The following is a 26,121-nucleotide window of genomic DNA, read 5'->3' as shown; positions in this document are numbered from 1 at the left end:
TCTTTTCCACTTTTTTGGTGTATCTTTTCTGTTAATATTCTATTTTTTAACTAAGATTAAAAAAACATTTAACCTAACAAAAACCTAAAAACCGAAAGGAAACCGACAAAAGGTGGCCTCAAAATCACTATGGACTGCACCATAACACAAATGAGGGGGGGTGCGACACGAGCCACGACCGACACGGCCGACATGTAGGATGTAGGATTCAGGTGGAACCATCGCCAAATATGGGGTGGTCCTATACACCGCTCGATGCAGTGCGGGACGGATGCTCTTCCTAACATAGGCCCAAGTTGGGCCTATTATGTATTCTGGCTAATTCCTAACGTGTGAAATTGTTCGCACCGTTTGTACGATTAATATGAAACATATTTTTTTGGACTTTCACAACAAATTGGGTGTTTTTGTCTCCTTTTTGGGATTTTTTGAATAATTTTAATTCTAAACATTTTTCATATCTGAACAAATTTTAAATCTAGATAATTTTCAAAATTTGAACTTTTTTGAAATATTAACTATCTTCAAAATCTCATAATTTTGAAATTGAACATTGTAGAATTTAGTTTTTTCAAAATGTGAATATTTTCAAAACTATTTTTTTAAAATCAAACCATTCAAAAATTGAACATTTTTTTAAAAAAACTGATTTTTATGTAAAAAAATTCAAATCTAAAATATTTATAAGTTCTATATTTTTTTCAGAAAATAAAGGGGATAAAAAGAAAGCAAAAAAAAGGAAGGAAGAAAGAAAAAACCCCTCAGAAACCCATACTAGAAATAGAAAGTCGGCTAAAAAACCAGATTCAAACAGAGGGAAAAAATAAGAAACTTTAAAAAATTGGACCTGACATACAACCTCCCAAATAGAAAGCCGCTCAACAAAACCATCCCATAAAACCGGCCAACTAGGAAAAAAACGTCGCGTGGCCTAGTTGGGCCGGGCCCAAAGTTCAACGTGGGTACACGACGCATCCTTCCTTTGCTGGAACAAGGCACCCTATTTCACTCTCGACGCGAAAGGGATCTAGCGTCCGCGTCGAGGCATCCCCGGGTGGGCCAGCCTAATTCTGCGATCCCCTAGCTCGAGTTTCGCAGGATAGGGATGTCGTTCGATGTTTTGGTAGTACTAGATGATACCCCGCGCGTTGCGGCGGGAAACAAATCAATGACTGAGGTCAACTATTGAGTGACACATTTTAGAGAAGGCACATGAAACTGCCAATAATAGTTCCAAATTTACTTGAGATGTTACAGCTGAAAGAAGCATGTTTTGAGATCCATAAAGGCTTGTCTGAACCAAATTAAGACATATAGAAGTGGGGAATGATAGATAGCTCTCAAGATAAAGAACATAGCACACATCTGAATGATGACGGAGTTCAGAACTAATTTTACAAAACAATTGCAGAAATTGGAGTAGCTAGCGATGTAAGTTGTTTATGTCTAATGAGCCCAAAACATGCGGAATCTGACGCCCTTATGTCGAAAATCAGACATTTTACCATGTTCACCAAATTTTTGCACTTTACTTTCTGAAATCACATCACCCTAGGTTCAGTAGAAAAAAATCTACATGAAAAAAACACATTTATGAGCCAGTAAACCAATGAAAACTGAATTGCATAAGATTACATAACTTGTTGCAGACCTAAAAGCAGCAATGTCATAAATAAATATATATGGGTTAGTATACATAGACTATAAAGATGGGACCTAGCATACCTAGTTAATGTTTTTACAGACGCATGCCTAGTTGATTTGTATGGGAATGATTGCAAAATCATGTGTTTAGAAACCTGGGAAGAAATAGCCTCTGACATGAGTTTTTGACCCAATGCGTCATGCCCAGTATACATGTGTGCTAACCTTTGTTAACTCAATCAAGTTGGTACTAAGATTTGGGGTGTCATGTGTTGTCTGAAGCCAAACAAAAATCAAGGGACAAAAGGGAATGGATCGTTCCCAGGGATGGCATGAACAATATTGCACAAAGTTGACAGAAGAAGCATTACAATATGAATTATCAAGAACTTTATATGCATCTTGAGGTGAAAAAAAGAAAAATAACATTAAGTATATTTTACAGGTAATAATGAAATGATCAATCCAATTTACCATAGCAATAGCCCTGCAGCAAGGTAGGACGCATTATCAGATCACCGGTATCATGCAAAAGGCTGTGCGAAATAATAGAAGTATAAGGCATGGAGAAGGCCAGTAGTTCTATACCATCGTATTAAAAACATGTGCTGATAATTGTGCAGAAATAAAAACTTAGGACGACAAAAAGCGAAGCTGTGAAAGACTACAGTATATCTTCTTGCTAACCTATGCTGCTGGAAGAAAGAGAGATTGCTTGTGGAGTATACTGACTACTACGTGAACCACTGTTATTTGATAGAATACAAATACACCTTTAGTTGTTGCCTGCATTATGGACCGATCGAGGCACCTGCAAGGCTGACAAAGTGACAATGAAAAACAAATCATAATAGGGATCAGATAAACAACTGGAAGTAGCAGTAAAGTCATTACTGAGTTTTTTTAGGAATCTCACTTCCCATGTCTTATTTACCATGAATGTTCCTTCCGTTGCTTCTTCTAAATCATATACACTATTCAAATAAAAGGCACGGATAAATCAACGTCTTCATCTCTCAAGACTTCCAAAGATAGTTTGCACGGTACAGGTCCAAACGGGACGAATTTATCTATAACAAGTGTGCATCCTGCAAGAAAGATTAAAATATTATAACAATAACCAACAGATTATACTTAGATAATTTGTGTAGAAAAAACTCAAGGTCTGTGTATGATATAGTTGCTGCTCTGTGAACGACACCACGGTCAGAGATGCCTTGTAGCGACAAAACTTGAGTACATGGGTTGATTTGCAATAGTTGCCTAGGCAGCAACACAATCCTTCGACACTGGATATGAATAAGATTGGGATTTGGAAATGAGTGTCCGCAGGGCAGTTGAGGCTATGATGGCCAGCTGACTGAGAAGTCAACTGAAAGAAATCTCCAGCGAGCAGACTGAGAAGCCAAGAAATCCAAAGAAATCGGGAGAACCTGAGGTAGCAGCGGACATAATCCATTGGAATCGGGTGAAGGCGCAGAACGTCATGCGGAATCCCATCCGGATCTCAACCTGCAAGATTCGGAAGATATATTGAGGGATTGTGAAAAAATAAAGAAGAAATTAGGATGGGGAGCGGCCTGGCACCAACCGAAGGCTGCTAGGCGTGGTACATTCATGGGGAGGAGGAGGAGGATGGACGGTCGCGGCGGCGGAGGAGGAAGATGAACAAAGTTTCATAGAATTGCTTCTGCTGCCTTTTTTTTATGACGAACGACCAGCCAGTCTAGCCCATTTGCGAGCGGGCCAGCGGATTTACAGCCCATTTCATCTAGCTCATGTCGGTCAAAAGTGAGAGGAATCCATCCGCGACGACGCTATGCGCGACCACAGTGCGGAAGAAAATGGGGTGACGTGGCTGCGCGAGAAGCTAGTAAAATGGGACCAACTATTTAGAGATAGAAGATATGTGCAAGACAGCTAGATCGGCAAAAACTCAAAATTCAAAAAATTCAAATCTGGAAAAAGTTCAAACGATGAAAAAAGTCCATATTCAAAAATTGTTCAATTCAAAAAATCAAGATTCGATAATATTCAAATCCGAAATTTGTTCAACCTTTTAAAAAGTTTAGATTTGGAAATTGTTCGAATTTTGAAAAAGTCAAGATTAAAAAATGTTCAAAATTTAAAACAGTTCAGTTTTGAGAAAAGTTCATGTACTAAAAATTGTTCAGGATCCAAAAATGTTTGAAAAAAATAGAATGTTCGAAATACGAAGACGGTCAAAATCCAAAAATGTCCAAATGTGAACTGTGGTGGGCTGGGCCGGCCGCTAGAAGTATGGGCTGCGCAGTCGTTAGCCCACCAAGTGTAACTGCCAGAAGGCTTTTGGTCCAAAAGGTTAGGTCGTGGCCCAACTCCACCTCTCGTGTTTCCTCTTCCTCCAGCTCCGTCGCTTCTCGTGCAAGCGCCCACCGGCTCTCCCCTCCTCTCCCATCCCGGCGCCCCGTCCCCGCGCGCGTGCCGCCGGCGCCCGATCGACTCACCGTACCGCCGGCGCCCGATCGACTCACCGTACCGCCGCGCTGCCACGCGCCGTACGATGGAGCCAGCAGAGGCGGGAGGCGGCATCGCCGCCGCGAGGAGCAGCCCGGCCGCCGTGCAGGCCACCAACGACGACGCCGCGGCAAGCAAGCTGTAACCCCCCCCCCCCCCCCCCCCACCTCCTCACACTTGCCCCTTCCTCCATCCCCCACCCGCCGCGCCTCCCCGCCTCGTTGGCCGCTGCTTTCTGCCGTGTGTCCTACGGATGCTTTGTGTTCTCCCCTGCTACGGTAGTAGAGGACTAGGAAACTCTGATTTGTGTAGAATCCAGCTCGGCTGGTTCGTGCGTTAGCATGCTTTCTGTTGTGGTAGATCGAGTTTAAGTAAACACTTGAGCCACGGTAACCTTCGTGCAGGCACTGATGCTGCTTCGTCTAGTTAGGGAAGCAGGACACCGGGCTGATCTTATTTTCAAATGAATCTGCTCTAAGCTAGTTTCCATTTCTCCTGCATCATTTCTGCAATGGATCATACGATGCGACAGAAATGTCCTGCCGAGAGCTCCGCCTCTGTTTCTGACAAATTACCACTATCCGTTCGAACAAATCCATGATCTAAACCTTCAATTGCTTCCAGGCTAGGGGTCTCGGTATGCAGAGCAAGCATGGGGTTTAACCGTTCACTTACATGGCATGATCATCATCTTCTGCAGGTCCTGTGTCACTAAAGGATACATGAAGGATGATTACGTGCACCATTTCGTGAGGCGGACAACAAAGAGGGCGCCCATAATCAATCGTGGTAGGCAGTGCTTCCGTATTTTGTTTTAAATAGTATGATTCTCTGAATTTACATTATGTGAGTGGAAATTCTGATTTGCTTCGATTCGAATGGTTTCGCAAAGGCTACTATGCCCGCTGGTCTGTCCTTAGGAAGCTTATGCTCCAGTTCCTCGGTGCCGGGAATGGCGGTACTGATCTGAAGAGGAAACAGATATTATCCCTTGGCGCAGGCTTTGACACCACATTTTTCCAGCTGCAAGTTAGTCTCCAGCTCTGCATTTCATGGGCATCACTGCCCTTTTCCTGACCTATGTTCATTTACGTTTCCCCCCTGTATCGTTCATGCCATTTTAACATTTAAGTTGAACCTGCTGCACCATTTGTTATTGTATGTATTTCTGTGGGTAATCTAATATTCTATTTTGGTTGGAGGGACTGATGATGATTAAACTGCGTAAATCGTGTTGGTGATTTTATAAGAAACATTATTAATTTCTCTTTTTTTTTTCTTCCCTGTATTTATTATTATAGGGCGAAGGGCTTGCTCCACACCTTTATGTAGAGCTGGACTTTCAGGAGGTATGTAAATAATTTCCTTTGCATATTCAAGTTGTAGCCTCCATGAACTATCATTTTTGTGTTAATACTCACTATGCTCATTGATTATCCTTCCCAACACCAGCTTCTTATCTTTGTACATGCATGGCAACTTCTGATGTTTGGCAGGTAACCAGCAAAAAGGCTGCCATCATCAACCACTATACTGAAATGAAGGAAAAATTAGGACCCGAAGCTACTATTTCAATTGGTACTTCTCTCATTTATGTTCTGTCTACTGCCTGCCTGCTTCTGTTCATCTAAGGGCAGTCCTAATTGTACTGAAATACACCCACAAATCTGGATACCACTATTTTTCGTTTTCTTGGTTTTACGTATAGCTAGTCGGTGTGTTATTTTGGTACCTTTAGCAGAAATATTGATGTCAACACCAGGCAATGATGGATTGTTTGCTGAGTTGACAGTATCCCTAGCTTATTGTCCATCTTATGGTCCAGAGAGGTTGTACCGTCGGTTATAACTTGACTTACAGCAAGTTGGTTTTGTTCTAGGAAGCATGTTGTATTGGTTATTGTTGTAGATAATTTGTGTTATATTTTCATCTTCCATTCGGTCTGGAAGGAATTTATCTCTGTTAGAACTTAAACTGAAAATGTACCAGCCTTAGTTACAACACTGCTAAATTCCAGCAATAACTGTAAGTTGAAGTGACTACTCCTTGTCACAGAATTTCCAGTTTGGTACTTTTCTTTTCCTATGTGCCTGCACAATAATTAATACTGGCCAAATATTTCAGAAAAAGGTGAAGTGACGAGTACACACTACAAGCTATTTTCTGCTGATATTCGTGAAATACCGAAACTAGATAGAGTTATTGACATGGCTGGAATGGATCCTAGGTATATTCTATTGTACCTTATTCTTATGTTCTCTTTTTTATTTATGATGTACAAAGTGGGCAAGTTCGGTAGCTTAATCAAAATTTCTAGCCTGCATGGTTGTCACATGTATTATAACTTAATTTTATCTATATTCGTATTAATATGCATGTCACAGAAACGGAAAAGCAGGGTTTTCCTTGTTCATATGAACATATCTTTAATTTATTTTTGGATTAGTTTGTTTCACTGTTTGGGTGAGAACGTTTATCCTATTTTATCTGCTAATGAAAGTTACACTGGCTTGGAGTACGCTGCACAATTATTTCCATTCTTGACTTAAATCACAGGTTTTCAAGCTTTTGATAAATCTTTCTGTTGCCATCAGCTTGCCGACCTTTATAATTGCCGAGTGTGTGCTAATTTACTTAGATCCAACTTCAACCGATGCTATTGTTAGTTGGGCATCTGAAAAGTTCTCCACTGCAATTTTTTTCTTATACGAGCAGGTTAAATAATTCTCTCTTGATGTACTATTTTGCCACTCTTTATATGTGATAGCTTTTGGCACTGTTAACTTTTGTGCTGATGCAGATCCATCCAGATGATGCATTCGGGGAGCAAATGATTAGAAATCTTGAGGTACAATTTCCCCTTTGTTTCACTATGGTTGCATGAACCATTTGTATTGAGGAATGATTGCAAATATCGGGACATTGTTTTATGACTTGCATGATATTTTGTCCATCTAGGAAATTAATACTCGAATATCATCCGTGTCATACTCTAAATAGAAAAAACCTAATAAATGTGACCTTTGCTTGTAATGGACGGTGTTTATTTTATTTATTCATCACAATCAATGTAATTGTTATTAGATCATCTTTAAAACCATAGAACAGCTGGTCAGTTGCAGCTCTATGGCAACTAAACAATAGAGCACAGGGAGTTATTATATGCATACCTGAAGAGGAAGAAGGCAAACTAAAAGTGCACTGGATGTGCGCAATTCAGGGGGATGGAAAGACTGCAATTAAAACTGCATTGCCATGTTGAAGTTTGTGATCAAATATCAGAAGGCATTTGGTCAAGTATGTTTGATTTGTGGATCTGAATTGATTGAGTACATCTTACTTGCATGAATGATGCCAGATGCTGCTTTTATTGGTGGTTAGGATCTGTTATTTTCTCTGCTTTCGAAATATATATTGATTACTGAGGTAACTGCTACTTCATCTTTAACATTGATGCATGAATAATGCCAGATGCTGCTTTTGTTGTTGGTTAGGATGTGTTATTTTCTCTGCTATCGAAATATATATTGATTAGTGAGGTAACTGCTACTTCATCTTTACCATTGATGCATAGTGTAATGCTTCCTGTTGCCTACACAGAGTAGAGGATGCCCGCTCCTTGGTATAAATGCTACACCAACCTTAGGTCACAAGGAAAAACTATTTCTTGACCATGGATGGAAGGTATACATTTGATTAACCATAGAATTCTAATATAGGAAGCCTTTCTAGGGATCTTATGGTTGATTTTCCAGAGAGCTGTTGCGCGGGACATGTTGAAAATATATAATGATTTCATCGACAGTGCAGAAAGGCGTAGGTAATTTTTCTGTCTGTCCTTGGAAAATACGGAATAATACTGGAAGATTCTCAGGTTTGAAAGATAATTAATGTGTTTTAGTTCCTGTCAATTAATAAGCTATGGATGAATGTCAAACTCAACTAATAATCATGTGTTTGTTGAGTGGTGCTGTTTGATATCATTACCTGAACTGAACAGGATGTAAATTCCAGTTTATGTTACTTCACGCCTCTTTGATTTTCTTGCCGTCACAACTCATGAAACTGTGTGGTTGCAGGATTGAGCGGCTAGAGTTATTTGATGAGTTTGAAGAGTGGCATATGATGCAGGTAAGTCCTTGAAAATAATGCTTATCAGTTGAGCGAATCCCGTTTCCCATACAAATATAGTTACATATGTCTGTGCTCTGATTTTCCATGCATTACATTTTCTGTTTTCAGGAACACTATTGTGTTGCATATGGAATAAATGACGCTGAGGTTAGCTTTTGATTCTTTCCGTAACCAACCGCTCTATCTATAATTGAAAAATACCCACTGGCATGTTTGATGATCTTGGAATATATGTTCTAATCGATCCGCACCTTCAAGGCTTGACATGCATTTGAAAGGGCTAACTAGTTCCCTCTTCCACTTTCAGGGGATATTCGATGATTTTGGATTCAAGGAGTAGCATTCTTCGCTTTTAGATGCAGCAGAATCATGTGTATCCAAGATGATTTGAACTAGAAGCCCCACAGAAACAATTTTCCAGATAAAGAGGAATAATGTCTGTAACATTGTACATACTATGTTTGCAAGCACGTGGTTGAACTTAGTGGCACGCCTCACTCGATACTCTCTTTAATAACTACTACTGTTGGTAGCTGGGTGGTGTTGTTGGTCTGATATTCTGGTGGCATCTGATCTGTGGCACCTACTTCTGTGGAGCCTGAATGGGCCTCCCTCCCCTGAATGATCAGAATAGTTTTTGCAATGGTATCTTCATCAAGCGGACTGTCTGTACCGTTTCTTTTCCAGTCTTTTATCTTGTCAAGTGATAGTGATGTCCTTGTAACGATAGAACCGGCCCGGATGCATGTTCTAGATGGGGCTGACACCAATAGAAGACAACAACAGAGGGCATAAGCAGAAAAAAAAGGTTTATGAATTTATTTTAATTTGTTTTTGTACGAGACTGCAAATCAAAGACGTCTTGGTCTTTTAGTTCTTCCTAAAATGGTGTTGCTCCTGAGGTCATTAAGGGTACACTACTATGATATTTTGATTCAGTAAGGTGCTCGCAAGTTCCTTAAAAAAAAACTGGTCCTTCTTTTATTTCTACTTAGTTTTTCAAAAAAATAGAGGATTTACAGGGAATTTTGATTCTTACAATTTTTCCTGCATAAATCATTTGCACTTATTTTGGAGAAAAAAATATATCCGCTTGAAAACTTATCCAATGTCCATAAACATTTAGAAATATGTCAAATTGTTTTCAGATTTTCTTTACATTGGAAACGTCATTTAAGACATGAAGTGGGGTCCGATTTGAATATTCCTCCAACTCGTCCTTGTTAGAACTCCTTCGTTTTTCTTTGCTGCCTAAACATTTTTTATTCCTGCAAATCACGCTAAGTCGCTAGTACTGTCTTTTTCAGGCTTTTGTGCATGCGAATCAGAAAGGCCCAATCATCTTGCAGAAGACTAGTAAGCACATTAGATTTTTACTAGCAAGGATGGGCGCGGCGGCACGCCGCGCCATGTCTAGCTGAGTGATAGTGATTTCTGGTAGTGCGAAATGACTGGATTTTCATCAGTAGAACTGCATACTCAAACTCAAATATCTACAACAACCAAAACCAATTGTTCCATCTAGACGAAATACCCAAACTCAAATAGGTGCAATACCTGTATTCACATATACAAAATAAATATCAATTTATAGCTAGATTGTGAGTATGCCGCACTTCACTATAGAAATCTAATATTTGTATTGCGCCAACATTACTAATAAAATCCAAGAGTACTGAAAAACCAACCAAAGACCATTGGGAAAGCCAAATCTTTCAACCAAATCTCAGAGCAATTCAGGTTTCAGGAGGCAAGCTAGCCCAGGAAATTGAAATTGCAGTAGCATTTGTTTTCTCCATAGCTCTGTATGCGCCATACTCTCCATATAGGGTGGACTTCTCTTGCTGGTGGGAGGTGACATGGAATAAATAGTAAATTAAGAAGAACTGGATCTGCAATTTATAAGAAAAAAGGCATTAAGAAAAGAAACGGATCTGGATCCAAGAACAACAACAAAAAGTTTCGACATATCTATCTTCATTCTCTCCTTTTGTATCTCTCCGCTTCCTTACTTCTTTGAATTGCTTTACTTTATTGTTGACACCTTCGTTTTTTAGGCACCGATGCTTTAGTTTGTGTCAGACGCTTAACTTTTAAGTGCGGCTCTTATAGGTTGCCATAACTGCCATTTTAAGCACCCTCTGTAAGTGCTCTGCGGTGTGTACTCTCTGATAGAGCGAAAGAATCATAAATACATTATGTAAAGATGAAATTATTATTGAAGACACAGAGGCACACGGCAGGTAATCCATATAATGAACACAATAGGTCAATACAGCCTTATTAAAATAATTAGGGTGCTTAGTAGTGTCACTGCAGTCCGATGATATATAATTTAAACAATTAAGAACGTCATGCTAACAAATAGGTGATCAGAAAAATAGTGTGACTGGGGCAGCAAAAGCGAGAATAAAAGCAAATAGCTCGATGATGGCTAATTATTATACTAACAGTGCTTCCACGAAGCGGCTTACTCAATGTGGCTGATCTCTCTTTCACACCCGTTGTTGCCAAAGATGGGGTACATTCTTCATAGAGTTGGCGATGTATGTGAAGGTCAGAATGTCACCTGTAGTCACACCTTTCGCCTCAGCAAAATTGGACCACCGTGGTAGATGTAGATCCCCCTCCATTCTGAGCTACATATGCTAGTACTTTTTTTGCCATAAAGAATCCACACCTATGAGAAGTAATCATTTTCCATTAGGTTATTTATACAAGGAAAGAATAAAAATTGAGCAAAAGGAAAAAAAGGTATCCATTTGATATTGGAAAAACCTAACTATTCCTCTCTTTCAACAATAGCGGAAGTGAAAATAAGAAAATAAAGTGCTTGGAAATCTCACCTCAGCAACCAGAATCTTTGTGACAAATATATGTATTTGGTCAAAACGCTGAAGTGGTGCCAGAAAGTTAACTCTGTTTGCCCAATATTGTGGAAGAAAAGGTGAAGTGGTACCTTAAGGTTAACTCTGTTTGCTCACATTTTTTTTTCTTTATTATTCTTTTTGCTACTGTTAAGCACACATACAATCCACACACACAGAGAGGACTGGAAGAAAATACTCTTGATTACTACATATGAATTTTTTTTGTCAAAAAGAACCTAAATAATGGCTCCTGGACATAGTACCAGGAACAATGCATAACCTAATGTACAGGGCGAAAGCGTTCTAGAAACACATAAGCATGAGAAGTTGGGGATTAGAATCAGGAATAACGCACTTACTAAATCATTGTAGAGACCATGGTAAGTGAAAGGAGGACCAACTGCTCACACTATCAATCCAATCGTAGGACATGCAACTTATACTGTAAGTCCAAATCAATCAAAACCCCCTTGTGGGCTTTACCAATATGGTTTTTGAAGGCTGGGCTAAACCATCAGATATAATTGCGTTGACGACGAAACATTTGCCACTTTCCTTTGAACAACTACTAAAATAATTTTACAACCCATATTCATTTGAGGATGTAAATTAAAACATGCGTTGACCAACAATAAATTGGTAATATGGTACTCAATGGCAACATAACTACATGATAAGAATACCACTTCTGCAACTGTGTATATCCCAGGTACCAACTATGTTAAATATGCATGGATACTCACCAGCATACATCAATGCTATTACAAACTAAACCAATATGTACAGTACCTATCCTAGTGATCTGGTCATACAACTGCAGTTTCTACTTAAGAAAGAAGAAAAACATTGGAAACCTTAAAATAAAAAAGAACATTGATTTCAGCATGGTCAAACACATGTAAATAAATGATGGCCTTGATTATAGTTTAATGTATCATACTGCTTATACTGAAAAAAGGCCCCCCAACGGATTTTTTTTCATTAGTAGGCCAAAATTAGGTTGCACATTCATCTTCCTGGACATTTTTTTTATTCAAGATTTGGGCCCATAGCTAGCACCTAAAAAGCTTGTAAGTATTCAGCAGTGACCACCATATTGTTAAGTACTAAGGAAAATTGGCAATTATGCGTGATGAAAACTGAAAAATATTACATGACAACCTCAAAGATAATTGTTATATCAAATTCGAATGTAGAAAATATTTGGGAACAGCTATTTGAGAGAATATTTGCATAAAGAGTAGGTAAGCATTTGACTGACACACTACATACCTCGAATGATGAAGGAAACCGGCCAATCAAATCTTTGCTCACAAGTAGTGCATATGTAAGATCCCTGCAAAAAAGTATGTGCCTCTTCACGGATTCGGCAACAGCTTATACATGGCATGTACAATAGATGCTAAAAAATATTGCAACCCAGGCGATAGTCACTAAAATAATTAAAATAGGCGGCCACAAGTAATAAATGTAAAAAATAATTACATTTATAGTGGTTGGCCACGTAGATTCTAAATATACAACTCAGATATTTTGTGCTCTAGTATGTGCACTGTAAGACTACAGATGAACAAGTTAGGTACCCATCGAGACTAAGATAGTCAGAGCATGTAAAACCATATTTTCTTTCAATTATTTGTAATAAGATTCAGCTCGAACAGAGGATTTGGGACTTGGGAGAGTAGAAATAACTTGTAATATCTTGTGTTCTCAGGCTCCAAATATGCCACTCTCTTGGTGCTATACTGGATATAAACGAAAATCAGATGGGCTCAGCTTTGGCAAAATACACCAATAGTTTGAAGTGCAGTCCATTGATCACCCCATCATATGAAATGTCCCTATTAACAACATAATACAAATCCATGATTTTCGACATATTCATTGAGGTCGACCTACAGATTTGTGCCCTATATTTTTAGGTATGGAAATGGAAGGATTCAGTTGAAACCATATTGTACATCTGAATATTTCAAAGCACAATTTTCCATCAGATGCATAATCAATAGAAACTCATGAAAACAAAACAGTTCAACACCATATGATTTGCTCCTACTGTGGATGGGTGCATGTACCTTTTACCTATACACCAATTTGCAGTTAGATAACTGGTATGTGATATGCCTAACAATGCACATTCAGCTGTGCTTCGGCCGCTGCAGTGCACGATGACATATGAACCTACGATGACCGTGGCAATCAAATGAACAAATCAAACTCTACAGAAATCTGCGTGGAGTAGGATAATGGGCTGCCACATGATAGCAGAATTCCAAACTAAATTGTTTAGTTTCACAATGCATGTCTGGTTATCTGTCAGTTTGACAGTAGTGTTGAGTGATTGTGTAGAGTTTAAAAAGCTAATGTGGACATAATACAACTGATATCACACTATCGTGCTTAGTGATCTAGCTGAGAAACATGAGAATGTAAAACGAAGGAGCTTATAGAGGGAAATTTCCATTGCAAAACCAGCAGTATCAGACAGTACATGAACATGCTCTAAACAAATAAATAAAAATCAGAGAGAGGGAGAGATGGAAGAGGAAGGGAGCACGAATTGTAGTCCAACCTTTCCTGGATCACTTCTCCTCCTAGAGCCAAACGCACCACATCTAGCGCCCTCCGTAGAGTACACTGTTGCTACCATGGCTCCTCCCGCATCCAGCGCAGCCATCAAACTTGCGTCGACCACTCCACCGTGGCCATGGATCCAGCGCGTCAACATCAAACTTGTCACGGCTGCTGCCTTAGACTGCATCAACAACCACAAAAACAGACCCGAATCAGCAACTGCCTACCGGGCAGAGGGGATCAAGATTGAACGCTAGATTGGCCTCCTACCTTTTATCTTGCTCGATCTCCGTCCCCGCTGCCGCATCGACGGCTTGTGGCCGGCGTGAGCTCCTGCACGTGCACCAACTCACCTTGCCTGCCCGACGCCTCCAGCTGTCGGCCGCCTGCCGGAGGTTTGGGTTCCTCCTCACCACCAGCCGGATATTACGGAAAGAGCATCGCTGGAGGTGGAGGAGTGCGCCGATGTCCGTCTCTGCGCTTCCAGCCTTCTCGGGAGCGAGTGGGGCGACGATGTCGATGACCGTCGAGAGCTCACACTGCTGACCAGCCGGTGGGGATGGAGATTTCCCGTCCTCGTGGCTGCATCGTTGCCCTCGTACTCGTATGTAAATTGGAAAATTCGGAGGTTGGGGACAGAGCACCACGCCAGCTCAAGAGGAAGAGGAGTGCGCCGATGTCGTCCTCTACGCTTTCAGCCGCCTCGGGAGGGCCTGGAGGACGCGGAGCTCCGCCACACCGCAAGCCGACTCGGGAGAGAAAGGAGGGTGCGGCGCGCCTGCGACCTGGCGGCTCTCCGGGCCTTCGCCGTCGGCCCCGACCAGAACAGACTGGATCCTTCGTGAGCAGCGACGGGCCCCACCTTCCGCGAGTGTTGGCCGTCCATCCTCGCCGGGATTTCGCCATTTCGGCCGCCTGTCGCCCAGGTCGAGGAGCTCCGGTAGGTGTGGTGAGTTTTTTTTCCTTTCTTTGAGAGGGGTGCCGTGAGGTACTGAGAGAGAAGAAATAGGGGACAGAAAGGAGGCGGCACCGCTTTGACTGGCACAACAATCTAAACTAAGCCATCGCTAGAGACACACGACTAAGGCACCTCAAAAAGCCCACCAAAGATGCATATGGAAGGAAAACAAATAAAAGTGCCCACATGGCGGCAGCATGTGAACTCTGAGCCTCCCAAAAATTCTTAGAGGAAATCAAAACTGCACACAGAGAGTACCCAACAAAATTAAAACATCCAAACTGCTAACGTGTTAACACCACATTAATTCTAACCATACCTCAAAATTCTAGAAAAAAAGGAAGTTGTTCCCTTTTAGTATAGTAATATATTATTATCAGAAGTTTTCAAGCTTAGCTAAAAATTGAGAAAAGACATGCCATTCAACAGTTTTGCAAATTGTCTCGTAGGCTTGCTCGAGGGCTGTGTTTGCCTAGGAGAAATAATAAGCATCTAGACTTTTTTTTGCATTGCATTGCTGGTCTGCTTGTAGAAATGAGCTGGAGTTAGCAAAATTCCAGGACGAGCCACAGCCCGGTTAGGCCCCTACTTAGCTGCGACAGTGTCAGTAAGTGTTTACATGCAACACGTGTCTTTCAGATATAACATGTGTATTCTAAATCCTATTTATTTCTAGCCGAATTTTTATGCATCTTTTCATTTAAAGTGGTATCATGGGCTCATGGCATAACGGTGTAACCATGCTCGTGTATGATTCACACGCACCACACCAACTAAAACTTATGAATTACAAAAAAAAATATTACAATTAGCTTTTAATAAATTACAATATTAAACCCTGTTTGAAGAAAACTTAAGAAGCAATATTTTTTTGTGAATGCATTATAGTTCCTCCTGCTCAAAATAAGTTGCATATAAAGTTTGGTTTTGGTCAAACTTTGTAAAGTTTGGTCATGGTCAAACTTTGTACATATACAGAAAATTACTATTTTTAAAATTTTCATGAAATATATTTTAATATTATATGCATTTGGTATAGTAGATCTTAGTATTATTATCTATATTTTTATCAAAGTTCTTAAAGTTTAACTTACATAAAAAATCATGCACAACATAATATGAATACGAACAGGAGGTAACGATGCAGATGCAGTGTGTCGCTGACGTTGATGCACATTGCACCGGAGATGCAACACCTTGCCGATGTTTGCTCCGTCCAGGTGCTCATTTTGGTATATTGCTTGTAAGCACACAAGTGGGCTGTTGTGGAGCGTGATGTCTGTTGGATATGCTTGGTCCCCTTTTATACAATAGGCTTCCACGAAATGGGTCCTGACGGGCCACTAAGCAAATCACACGACGTGTGAGGGGGAAACTATGTGTGATATTTGCAAATAATTGCGCGTCATAAAATGTGTTTGCTATTATAACACATGATTCGTTACTTAGTAATCGTGTGCAATGTGATACCCTATGTATATATCTACTTTAGCATAAATAACACCAATCACCATAATTAAACAAACAAAGTGCCGAGGTAGCATGAACTGGAAAAACTAAACTTATTTCTAGTTATATTTGCCAACAATTGAGAAATATAAGCACACCATATAAGGAGAGGCAAATAATATACCTGAGGCTATTTCATGCAAAAAAGACCTAATACTAGCGGAAAAGAAAGCAGTAGTAACTAACCTTGTGTGTTGCAGACAGGCTACCAGATATGAAGCCGAGGAGGCAGCTTCTTCAGTTAGTCGCCCGTCAACCAGAGAGATAAGATGGGGATAGTAAAGATGAGACAGGGTGTGCACTTCCATCAGTCATCCACAAGTACTTGAGGAAATAACGTGTGCAAAAGAACTACTTATTAATAACTATTTAGTTCCCCAAATTACTTAAGTGCTAGTAGAAAATTATAGCACCTTTCTCGCCCAATATTTTTGAAAATTAATTTTGAACCAATTTAGACAAAAATATGAGGAAAAACCCTACACGCGACCCAAGTAGTACAAAAAGCGTATGAGATAGCTATTAGGAAAAATAACACCAGAAGTAACAAAACTGTAGATAATTACATACACATGATTTAAATATAATTACCGTATGCGAGTGTCTATTCCGAAACCGTTTGTGAAAAGTCACACAGGGTCTTCATCTATTTTTCGTGTGCTATATTTTCGCCCTAGGGGCTGGCTGTGCCTAGATAGACGGTCAGCATTTTAGGGAATTAACATCGTGCTGTACAAGACACGGAAAGGGCCTTCCATGTGTCATGATGGAACTCAGAAAACCCGATCTATACTAGTATGATATGTTACCAACGGTCATTATTCAAGCAAATGTTCATAGTAGCTAATCAGTCACTCACATTACAATGTTACAACTCAGCTAGATCATCATCTCTGCTCCGAGTGTCTGCTAGTGGTAGCCAAGGGTGGATTGCGCATCCGCAGTTTGCGTTCTTCGGAGAGCTTCTTGGCGAAGCGTGTGAGCGCCTCTTCATTGGTTCCCTCGCCGTCAACGAACTCGTACTTTCCTGTGTCAACGTTCACCCTGGCCACCTTTTTCTTGAGCAAATTGTCACCAATGTCGATCAACGCCTCCATGTTTTCTTTGGTGGCGATATCCACCGAGGCGATGTTCCCGCTGAGTGAGTCGTCCTGGATGCGGAGATAGTTCTTCTCAACTCGGAGAGCCTTGAAGAGCACCGCGGCGTGGATGTCGACCATGTCAGCACTGGCGTGGGAGAACATGTCGATGATCGGGGTGAAGCTCCCATTGTGGAGCCACTGGAGGAGGCCCCACTTGGCGCAGTCCGGCGCGGTATACATCTCCGCCTCCTTGGTCGAGCCGGTGCCGATGGAGATGATGAGGTAGTTGCGGTAATCGGCGGGCTTGCCGAGGGTAAAGTCGGGGTTCCAGCGTAGAACCTCCTTGGTGATCATGGACATGGCAGCCATGGTGGGGTTGTTGGCGGCCACGCCACCGTCAACGAGGTTGTACTCACGCTCGGGAATCTTGCCCAAGGGATCGTAGGTCTTGAAGTAGTGCGCGGGGAAGTAGGTGGGCGCCGCCGACGTGCTGATGCAGATGTCCGACAGGTGGGCGTTCTTGAGCTGTTCATTCTTGGCCTCGGACGTGTCGAAGAGGACCGGCTGCAGGGCTTTGATGTCGTGGTGACAGTGTCGGCGATGTTCACGTTGTTGGTGAGGTTCTTGATCTTATCTTGCAGGAACTTGCCGTCGTATTTGGGACCCATCACCGCGCCGAAAAATTTCGCCACCGGAGTCAGGAGCCCGTAGCTATAATTACCAACGGATCGATTATTCTTCGAGAAAAAGGCGCCAATATACAGTACGTCGCCGATGGATAGAGAGGCAAAGCCATACATACATACATACCTCCTCTGCGGGAAGATCTTGGGCCCGTTGTCGAGGTAGAACTTGTTGATCTCCTTGGCGGCGAAGAGAGGACGCTTGTTCTCGTCCGGCGCCGCAAGCATCGTCGCCACCAGCGCGCCAGTGCTCGTCCCGGCGATCACGTCGAAGTAGTCCGCGATGCGCGCGTCCGGCCCGTCCAGCTCCTGCCCCCCTCAAAAGTATAAGCACCCCGTCACAATCAACATGTCTAGGTATCTAGGTTCGGAGGGACGCACGTACTTGGAGCTTGGACTCCAAGCAGGCGAGGATGGTGGACGGGATAAGTCCACGGATGCCGCCGCCGTCGATGCTCAGCACCGTGATGAGCTGCCCCATGGCCGGCGGCGGGCAGCTGGTCATCGTCGCGTCGGCGTTGCTCGACATGCTTAATTTGGTCTCCGCTCCGCTCGATGAAGCTATCATATCGGTGGCCTCCAGTTCAAAGACTTGTGGTAGCTTGCTTGGTTCTCGCGATTTCCGAACAAGAGGCTGACCGAGCTATTTAAATGGAACTATGGCCTCTTTTTGTGTGTGCGCTTGGTTCTCGATTGATGGGTCTCGGGGGAGCGGAGCTTCATCACCACTACTAATAAAAGACCCAGAGAGTCCCATCCAAGACATCTCAGCCCTACAATCCAAATATCCAACGCCTCATATCCTTTCCGTGTTTGACGGGCGGCAGACAACACGTACATGGCTAATCCGCTTTCATTTTCCCACGCGCATCACAAATAACTCGATCGGAACTTCCACAACAGGCCCACGATCTCGCTCAGCAGATCAACGCCGCCAACATGCCCACGATCTCGCTCCCAGTCGGACAACGCCGCACCACACCACGCTCACGAACTCGCTCAGCTGATCAGCACCGCACCATGCCACCCGCTGCCCTAGCTCTAGCGCCCACCGTCCTCGACCCAGTGGCCGCAGCATCTCGAGGACACCGCGGGCCTCGGACCATCAAAGCACGCTGCCTTGGCTCCGGTGTCCACCGTCCTCAACCCTGTGGCCGCGGCATCTCGAGGACACGCCGGCACATCGAAGCGAGCTGTCCCTGGCTCCGGTGTCCACATGCCATCCTCGCCCTGGTTGCTGCGCCGACTCGAGGACACAGGTCACCATCGCGTCCAACCATCGCCGGCCGTACTTCCAGCCCTGCCCTGGAACAAAACTGTCAAAGAGCAACGTAGCTGTAGTGAGTTATTTTTTCTGCTTGAATGATTCATTATTTTTTTCTTCCTGAATAATGTCATTCTATCTTGAAAGCAAGTTCAGACTCGGAAGAGTGGAAATCTTTCTAACCTCCATGTATAGTGACTCCCTGGCTCCTCTGCCACCCAATGCACCACGATACACAATTGTCCTGAAAACCATAATATAGAGATTCACTAAGTCCTCCCAATACACAGTTTACTAGATAATCAATTGCAGAAAAAAATAGAAACACGACAGTCGAGAGGCTTGTTCACATACTCCAGAACCCTGCTGGTTCTAACAAAACATCGGCTCCCCTTGTTGACAATAGTGTACAGATGTAGAAATGGTAGAATCTATATGCGCTCACACCTCTCTAGATCATTGTAAATCACACCCCAGCCAAGCTTTAACTGAAAAAATGGTAGAGAAGTCAAGTTAATGATATAAGCATGGAAGGTTATTTTCACAACTGTGAAACCAAGAAACCCACAGGGGGTCATCCATTTCTAAGCTCTACAACTTCACTCTCTGTCTTAAATACTTTAACAGAGATAACTGGTTTCATTTTGCCAAGATTACACCTCTCTAGATCATCAGAAATCAAAGTCAAGTGAATAATGTAAGCATGGAAGGTTCTTTTCATAATTGTGAAATCAACAACTCACTTTGCATTGATAAATTCTATGAGAAAATCAGAGAAAATAATCATGTGTAGAAATAAAAAGTAACTGCCACTAAAAAGACATGCGACTACACAAAGTTCCACACAGTTTATCAGTTAATACTCATCCACATTTGGTTCTGGGCCATTGCATTCCATGGATTATACTGATCATGCATACCTGAAACTAATCAAAAATTGCTGGCTAACCCACTTCAACAAACTGTCGAATTGGCCCTTTCCATTGGTCATGATTGATGGCATGTATCATTATATGCTCTAACAAATAATGAGTGGGTACATTATCTGAAAAGCAATAGGTAAATCAGGTAAACACACAATATCATGGCATTGTCTGTAGTGAAATAATCAATAGAGACCTGAGAAACATGATGTTCAGCCCACAAATAGGCAAGTGAACACAAGATAGAAATGTCAAACAAGAAGCTTTTTGTGCATTGTCACAATTCAACAAAATGATGTAGCGTGCACATGCCTCTAAGCAACATCGTAGAGGCTTCAATTTCTAGATGTTACTGGTACATCCAGAGAAAAAACCCGAGAAGAACAAAAGGTATACTGACATAACTATTTTGCATAAACAGTGGACATGACCCTATAATATAAAAAGATTCATACAAACGTGAGTATACGTATATACCATAGAGGAGGGTGATGGAAATTAAGTTGCGAGCTACAAACTGATTCAACTATATTCCAGTGATGTACTGATTCAAGCCAAATGCAAAATTCTGGCAAATTTGGTCAGACTGCAGTAGAATTGAAGTGAAATTATTTAACCAGATTAAAAAACCAATATGTTTCCGAAACAAAAAAAATGAACCATGAAACATACTCATGAAATCTTGGAGCTATGGTAGTGAAGAAAATCTATGTGGCTTCATCAACAAAATTTATACATAAATAAAAAAATTCTAGACCTACATGAAGCAATTGAAAATCTCCAACTCCAGATTTTGAATCAAAACAAATACTATCAATTTAAAGAATAAACATTTAACCTATCACTTATGTCCTATTTATGCATGTACCAATCCCCCATCTGCTAGCACCACCATCCACCGGTGAAAGGGGGAATTCAGAAGCTATGAGTCCAGAAGTATACCAATAGGAAAGAAAAGAAAAGTACACACATCATTTGTTCCTCGATTATCAAACTTTATAGCCAGCCCATGGCGCTTAGAATTCACTAAGGTTGTGTAAGCTTTGGCTTGCAACGAAAAATGCTATTAGAAAGCTTCCATTCTGAAAGTGTATATTATCTTCGTGCCTTCTCCTGAAGCATTTCGTAGACCAATGCTCCGGGTGTGCGAGGTGTGGCGGCGACTTTGAGGAGTGGGGTTAGCGGAGGGAGCAGGGCGCCGAGGCATGGGCCTGTGGCGGAGGCGGAGGAGGAGTCGCGAGGCGTGTGTCTGTAGCTGAATCGGCGGCGTCAAGGCAGTGGCATCGGACAGCAGCGAATCGAGCAGAACAGGGACAAGGAGGATTACCTGTCGCAGGCGAGGTGGGAAGGGGCTTCGACCAGGTTTCCCGCGAGCGAGCTGCCAACCCTCACAGGGCTACTGAAGGTTTTGTGTTATATACTTACAGCATGTGTCTGAAGCCATGTTCGATTGGTTGCACAGAAATGATGCATACCATATGCAAGCAAAACCAGGGGAACTACACTATTCTTATTGCCCAGTACAATTTTGTAAGGACAGGTTCACTCACCCAATTTTCAGGTAATATAATATCATCCATCATGTTTTATTTATTCAACAAAAAATATACTCTGCAATCTCATCTAGATTGTTTTTCGGTGTTCAGGCATTGATGATCTTGTGAGATGCAATAATGTTTCTCTCGAAGAAATGGGGGCATCATCTTCACAATCTGGTATGTGTGCCCCTGTGACAGACCTAACAAGCATATTGTATTCAATTTACATGAACATATATTTATACATGACTACAATATATTGACTGGGTGACAACTAAATATTTTATCTAATAACATGTTGTATCTTTTAGATATGGCTCGGGCATTATCATGTATGTTGGCCCTATTGACCACCACAACACATATTTCCCTCAAGGCATGAGGGAAGTAGCAGTGGTGGATTCCAGTAATCATATTGATTGATTAACGAAATACGTGAATACCGCAATTCAAATAGACACACGACAATGATAAGACAAATCAAAAATATTAACCGGACAAACTATCCAATTTTAACATAAAAAAAGAACTGGACACTTGTGTGGGCATATCTCTTTATAATTGGGATATTTCTGTGCATATACCAAGCAGCAACCTACAAGCAAACTTTACAGCCTCTTTAGAACACTTACCTCAACATATCCAAAAGTACCAGAGCTTAAATTATCCGTAGGAAAACCCATAGCAATAATGTTCAATATATGTCATTTAAATCAAACCCCCCTTCCTGTTACAAGAATAAGAACCATGTCAATATCTTTTTCTTGGTGGGTTAGTTGATTAACCAAACGAAAGCTGCAGCAGAGCAAGCACAAATTTGAGAGGCCTTCAAAGTTGCGCTATGGGCCTTCTACAAGCTTTTGCTGTACTAAAGAATTAAAGAGGACCTTCTCAGCTACTTCGAACGAGCAGTATAATTAAAAGACAGTAAAAACTGGACAGAATCAGCTACTGCAACCGGTCTATGGCTTACATCAGGACAGGTGATGTGGGGTGATTTGCAAGTACTGCAACAGTGACATACAATTTAGGATAGTAAGAACTGGACCAGTTTCTCTATATTCTTCATAATAAAAATTCAAAAAATGATAAACACCTTGTACACGACAGGCTGGGCATGCACTAATCTGTGTTGCAACAAGAATAATGCAGCATGCAATGTCTTAAGTTCATTTAGAGATAAAATGTTGCCAGCAGTCTCAGAACAACATTATTCTATACATAACTATAGGTCCTACCTTGCATAGCATCCGGTTTTCCTATTTTTAAGAATTCAATAGCTGCCATCCAATTTATAACCAATTCGAACATAACTTCAACTTGACATACCTAACAGGATAAAACATCTATTGTTGTCTTTATATTTCCCTTGTCCTCCCTTTATTTCACTCCAATGATCCTTCTCAGGTTGTCCTGCATTGGAATAGTAGCTTCATCAGACTAGGAATTAATCATAGTGTCCAAATCTGCTAACTTATACTGACATTTGAAGACCCAATTTGATTAATAGTTTCACAGAAAAGATTGGGAAACACTAACGAAAACTGTTTCAGGCGTAAAGCTAACTGTCCAAAACTCACATTTGGATGAAAAACAATCATCAGATGTAACAGGAATAGTATTCATATTGTTGCACATAAACTACAAAACCAATAAATAATAAGAACAAACATATATCTGAAGTACATATATCTATTGATCGAGGATTGGATACATCCCTTTGAATGTACAAAGCTTAGTAAATTTATACACTCAAGATGTCCTAACGGGCATCTGACATTCCTCTCCGCCTAAGAAGTATGCCGCGCAGGGGTACCCAACGACGGACGCGACGGCACTCCTTGTTGGAGAGTCCGTGTGGCGGCAGCACCAGCCCGCTGGGATTGTGCTAATTAGGTGGTCCCGGGCCGGAACAGCGCCCACTCGATGCTTTCTCCGATTCATCGGCTTGTCCCGTGGGACAAGGACGGCGTCGTGGAGCCCTCCAATGTGCCTTGGCCGAGGATCCGGTGGAGACATGGCAGCGTCTCTGCCTCCGTCGGCGCTTAGCGCTGGGTCACCCGCAATAATGCCGAGCTCGAGATGTAGTGTGAGTCTTAGGGACCAGGCGATGGGAAGAGGGGGCACAAGACCTCGCTGGGTGGCACCACGGTGGTGGGGGACAGACCTAAACGGAAGAGAAGGAGAAGGAACTAGACTGGAAGAGGGGAGCTACACTGCAGGGGAGACCGCGTCCAACGGTCCAGGCACGCCATCTCGCAAGGGGAGACAATCGATCCCATGGCGGGCTCCATCCATGGCTGACTGTGAGCTCGAGCAGCTGTGGAGAAGAAACCGAAAGTTCATATATAGGTATTCCTCTACCAGCGTCGGATTTGGGAGAGGAAATGCTGGATTTGAGTGTGGACTGACTAATTTGGGTGAAAAGATAGTAATTATTTTCCATGGAAGAACATGAGAGAAGCCTCGGGGTGGAGAGGAAAAGGCAGAAAATAGAGAGGGAGAGAGTGAGGTGTGACAGGGAAAAAGGGAGAAACATATCCACTGTACCAGTTTGGAGTGCCGATTGATTTTAGATAATTATTTTTTAAAAAAAGACGAAATTTCTATTAACCGTGGTGCTCGGCAATATCGTTGGCAACCAAAACAGATAAAAAAGAAGGAACCACATCGACCCAAGGCATGTGCTACCCTATTACATCCATGACCACAATGGATAAAATCATAAATATCAAACTCCTGGGTGCATTTGATATGAACTTTCCGCATCAAAACACCCACTTCTAACAACTCATGAGATTATTAAACCTTTAGATTTTTAGTGAACTACGAGGTTCTTTCATAAATATGATAGCAGTCAACAGATCTTAGCCATCTCTACTCCATTCCATGACCGAAGAGGCACCGGGTGTAGTCGGTGCAGGTATAGATACATTATGGGGGAAAAGGATAGGTGGACCTTCAAAGGGAACCATCATAAGAAAACAAATAATGTTCCTTAGTAATTGTTTTCGAAATAAAATTATTTTATAACTAATGTAGATACACCTATTTTAGTGGCAAGTAATATGAATCAGAGGAAGTAATATGTTTGCATGATCGTGAAATTTACGTGAAGTCATGTGTGCGGATCGTTTGTTACATGCACGCTCACATTGGTGGCCATGATACAGATTTAAGGGGATCGAAAAGAAAACTCACTAAAAGAAAGTTAAGATTCAAAATAAATAGTTTTACATTGATATAAAACGTGCGTGTAGCACGTGCACACTTACTAGTTAATGGGAAAGCGTGACGATCCCTGGCTGATGGAACGCTTCCATCGTCCGCTTGCTGGCGACACGGTGCGGTTACGCGCACGTGCAAGGGTGGTGTGCCCCATCCATCTATACTTGCTCCGTAGCCAAGCATGGGTATTGTCCTAGTTAATTAAAACGACAGTTACAGCTTGTCCCACTTCCACCGCTTCCTGCCCTACCTTTATCCTCTTGATCAAACCTCACCCCATCCGCTTTGTTCATCCCCAATCAAATCTTCATGCTTTCTTCTCCGTCAATGCTCTCCCATCCAAAGAACGCAGCCACCACCGATTTACCATGCGCCGCCCATCGTGGACCTCGTTGGCCTCGCGCCGTGCGAAGGCGTAGGCGCCTTTCATCCTCTCCCTCCCCCACTATCCCTCCATCTCCATCTCTCCGCGTCAACCTCATGATACGGAGGTGCGTCGGGAAATCGAAGGGAGCCTCCAGCGTTGGCTGCTTTGATGAACATCTCCTCAACGCCCTACCATCGATGGTGTGCCAGCCATCGGCTGCGATGCTACGAGCGTCGGGAGTCGCTACTTCGAGCAGCGGCTGGAGGTGCTCGCAGCGGCGGGCACTGTTGCTACCATGGGCTGGCGGCGTTGCTGCCAACGGAGGGACGTAGTGCTCGAAGGGATGCAACTGGATTTTTTCGTGCATCATAATTCGTGCATATAAATTGAAAGTTGAACCGAAATTGGATTTTTTCAACTGCAACTGGGGATGCAACTAAGAAAATTATACTGATGGTTAGATTTGCTTCGTGATTCATGCTAATCTTAATTGCAATTTGAGTTATAACTCGGAGAACGAAGTTAATTCTCAGTCGACTGATAAATAGCCACACACTATTTTAAATTGACACCGGATAAAACAAACAACGACTGTACATCATTTCCTTTTCAAATGTTAGCATGTCAACATACTCATACTGATATGCCGAGTATTCCAAAATTTGTCCAGTGTAAAATTACGGATACTCGGTATATAAAATGTTTGCTGAGTCTCACAAAAAAAAGGTAAAATGAAAGTACTCCCGAGCGACGGCCCGCAGCCTCCGCCCGTACACACGCCCGATGCGTCAGTGGCAGATGCCACCCGACCTATACCGGTCGTGAAGGTGTTGGATGATGCCTCGCTAGTT

The 26,121-nt window shown here is 42.1% G+C and overlaps 2 protein-coding genes, 1 long non-coding RNA gene and 1 pseudogene across 9 annotated transcripts; 1 reads left to right on the top strand and 3 right to left on the bottom strand.

The window, feature by feature from the left end:
* The first annotated feature begins 4,178 nt into the window (after positions 1-4,178).
* On the top strand, positions 4,179-8,917 carry LOC124666681 (leucine carboxyl methyltransferase 1 homolog). The gene is made up of 13 exons (XM_047204015.1): positions 4,179-4,281; positions 4,841-4,929; positions 5,033-5,169; positions 5,442-5,489; positions 5,637-5,718; positions 6,265-6,367; positions 6,735-6,855; positions 6,941-6,988; positions 7,741-7,824; positions 7,896-7,960; positions 8,220-8,271; positions 8,383-8,421; positions 8,582-8,917. The coding sequence occupies exons 1-13, from the start codon at positions 4,187-4,189 to the stop codon at positions 8,612-8,614; spliced, it is 996 nt and encodes a 331-aa protein (XP_047059971.1). The 5' UTR covers positions 4,179-4,186; the 3' UTR covers positions 8,615-8,917.
* Positions 8,918-9,776: 859 nt separating this feature from the next.
* LOC124684858 lies at positions 9,777-14,420 on the bottom strand. 4 transcript variants are annotated; one of them, XR_006997186.1, is made up of 4 exons: positions 13,989-14,420; positions 12,417-13,899; positions 10,749-10,954; positions 9,777-10,166 (listed from the first exon to the last, which is right to left on the bottom strand). It is a non-coding gene; the product is annotated as an uncharacterized LOC124684858 (long non-coding RNA). The 4 variants fall into 4 exon arrangements; XR_006997187.1 differs by having other exon boundaries at positions 10,844-10,954; XR_006997188.1 differs by lacking the exon at positions 9,777-10,166 and having other exon boundaries at positions 10,214-10,954; positions 12,417-12,480; positions 13,717-13,899.
* A 2,652-nt stretch (positions 14,421-17,072) lies between these two features.
* LOC124703540 lies at positions 17,073-18,443 on the bottom strand (annotated as a pseudogene).
* A 263-nt stretch (positions 18,444-18,706) lies between these two features.
* Positions 18,707-24,172, bottom strand: LOC124666659. 4 transcript variants are annotated; one of them, XR_006990984.1, is made up of 6 exons: positions 23,005-24,172; positions 22,308-22,402; positions 20,135-21,875; positions 19,569-19,702; positions 19,398-19,458; positions 18,707-19,266 (listed from the first exon to the last, which is right to left on the bottom strand). XR_006990984.1 is itself a non-coding variant. In XM_047203999.1 (3 exons), exons 1-3 carry the CDS (start codon positions 19,790-19,792, stop codon positions 19,093-19,095), a joined length of 366 nt encoding a protein of 121 aa, XP_047059955.1. In that variant the 5' UTR covers positions 19,793-19,859; the 3' UTR covers positions 18,707-19,092. The 4 variants fall into 4 exon arrangements, 1 of the variants encoding a protein (XP_047059955.1); XR_006990981.1 differs by having other exon boundaries at positions 20,135-22,402; positions 23,005-23,088; positions 23,891-24,172; XR_006990980.1 differs by having other exon boundaries at positions 20,135-22,402.
* Between the last annotated feature and the right edge of the window lie 1,949 nt (positions 24,173-26,121).

The sequence above is a fragment of the Lolium rigidum genome, chromosome 1, assembly GCF_022539505.1.
Source record: "Lolium rigidum isolate FL_2022 chromosome 1, APGP_CSIRO_Lrig_0.1, whole genome shotgun sequence".
Classification (NCBI taxonomy): domain Eukaryota; kingdom Viridiplantae; phylum Streptophyta; class Magnoliopsida; order Poales; family Poaceae; genus Lolium; species Lolium rigidum.
This window is presented reverse-complemented; position numbering and strand designations above follow the sequence as displayed.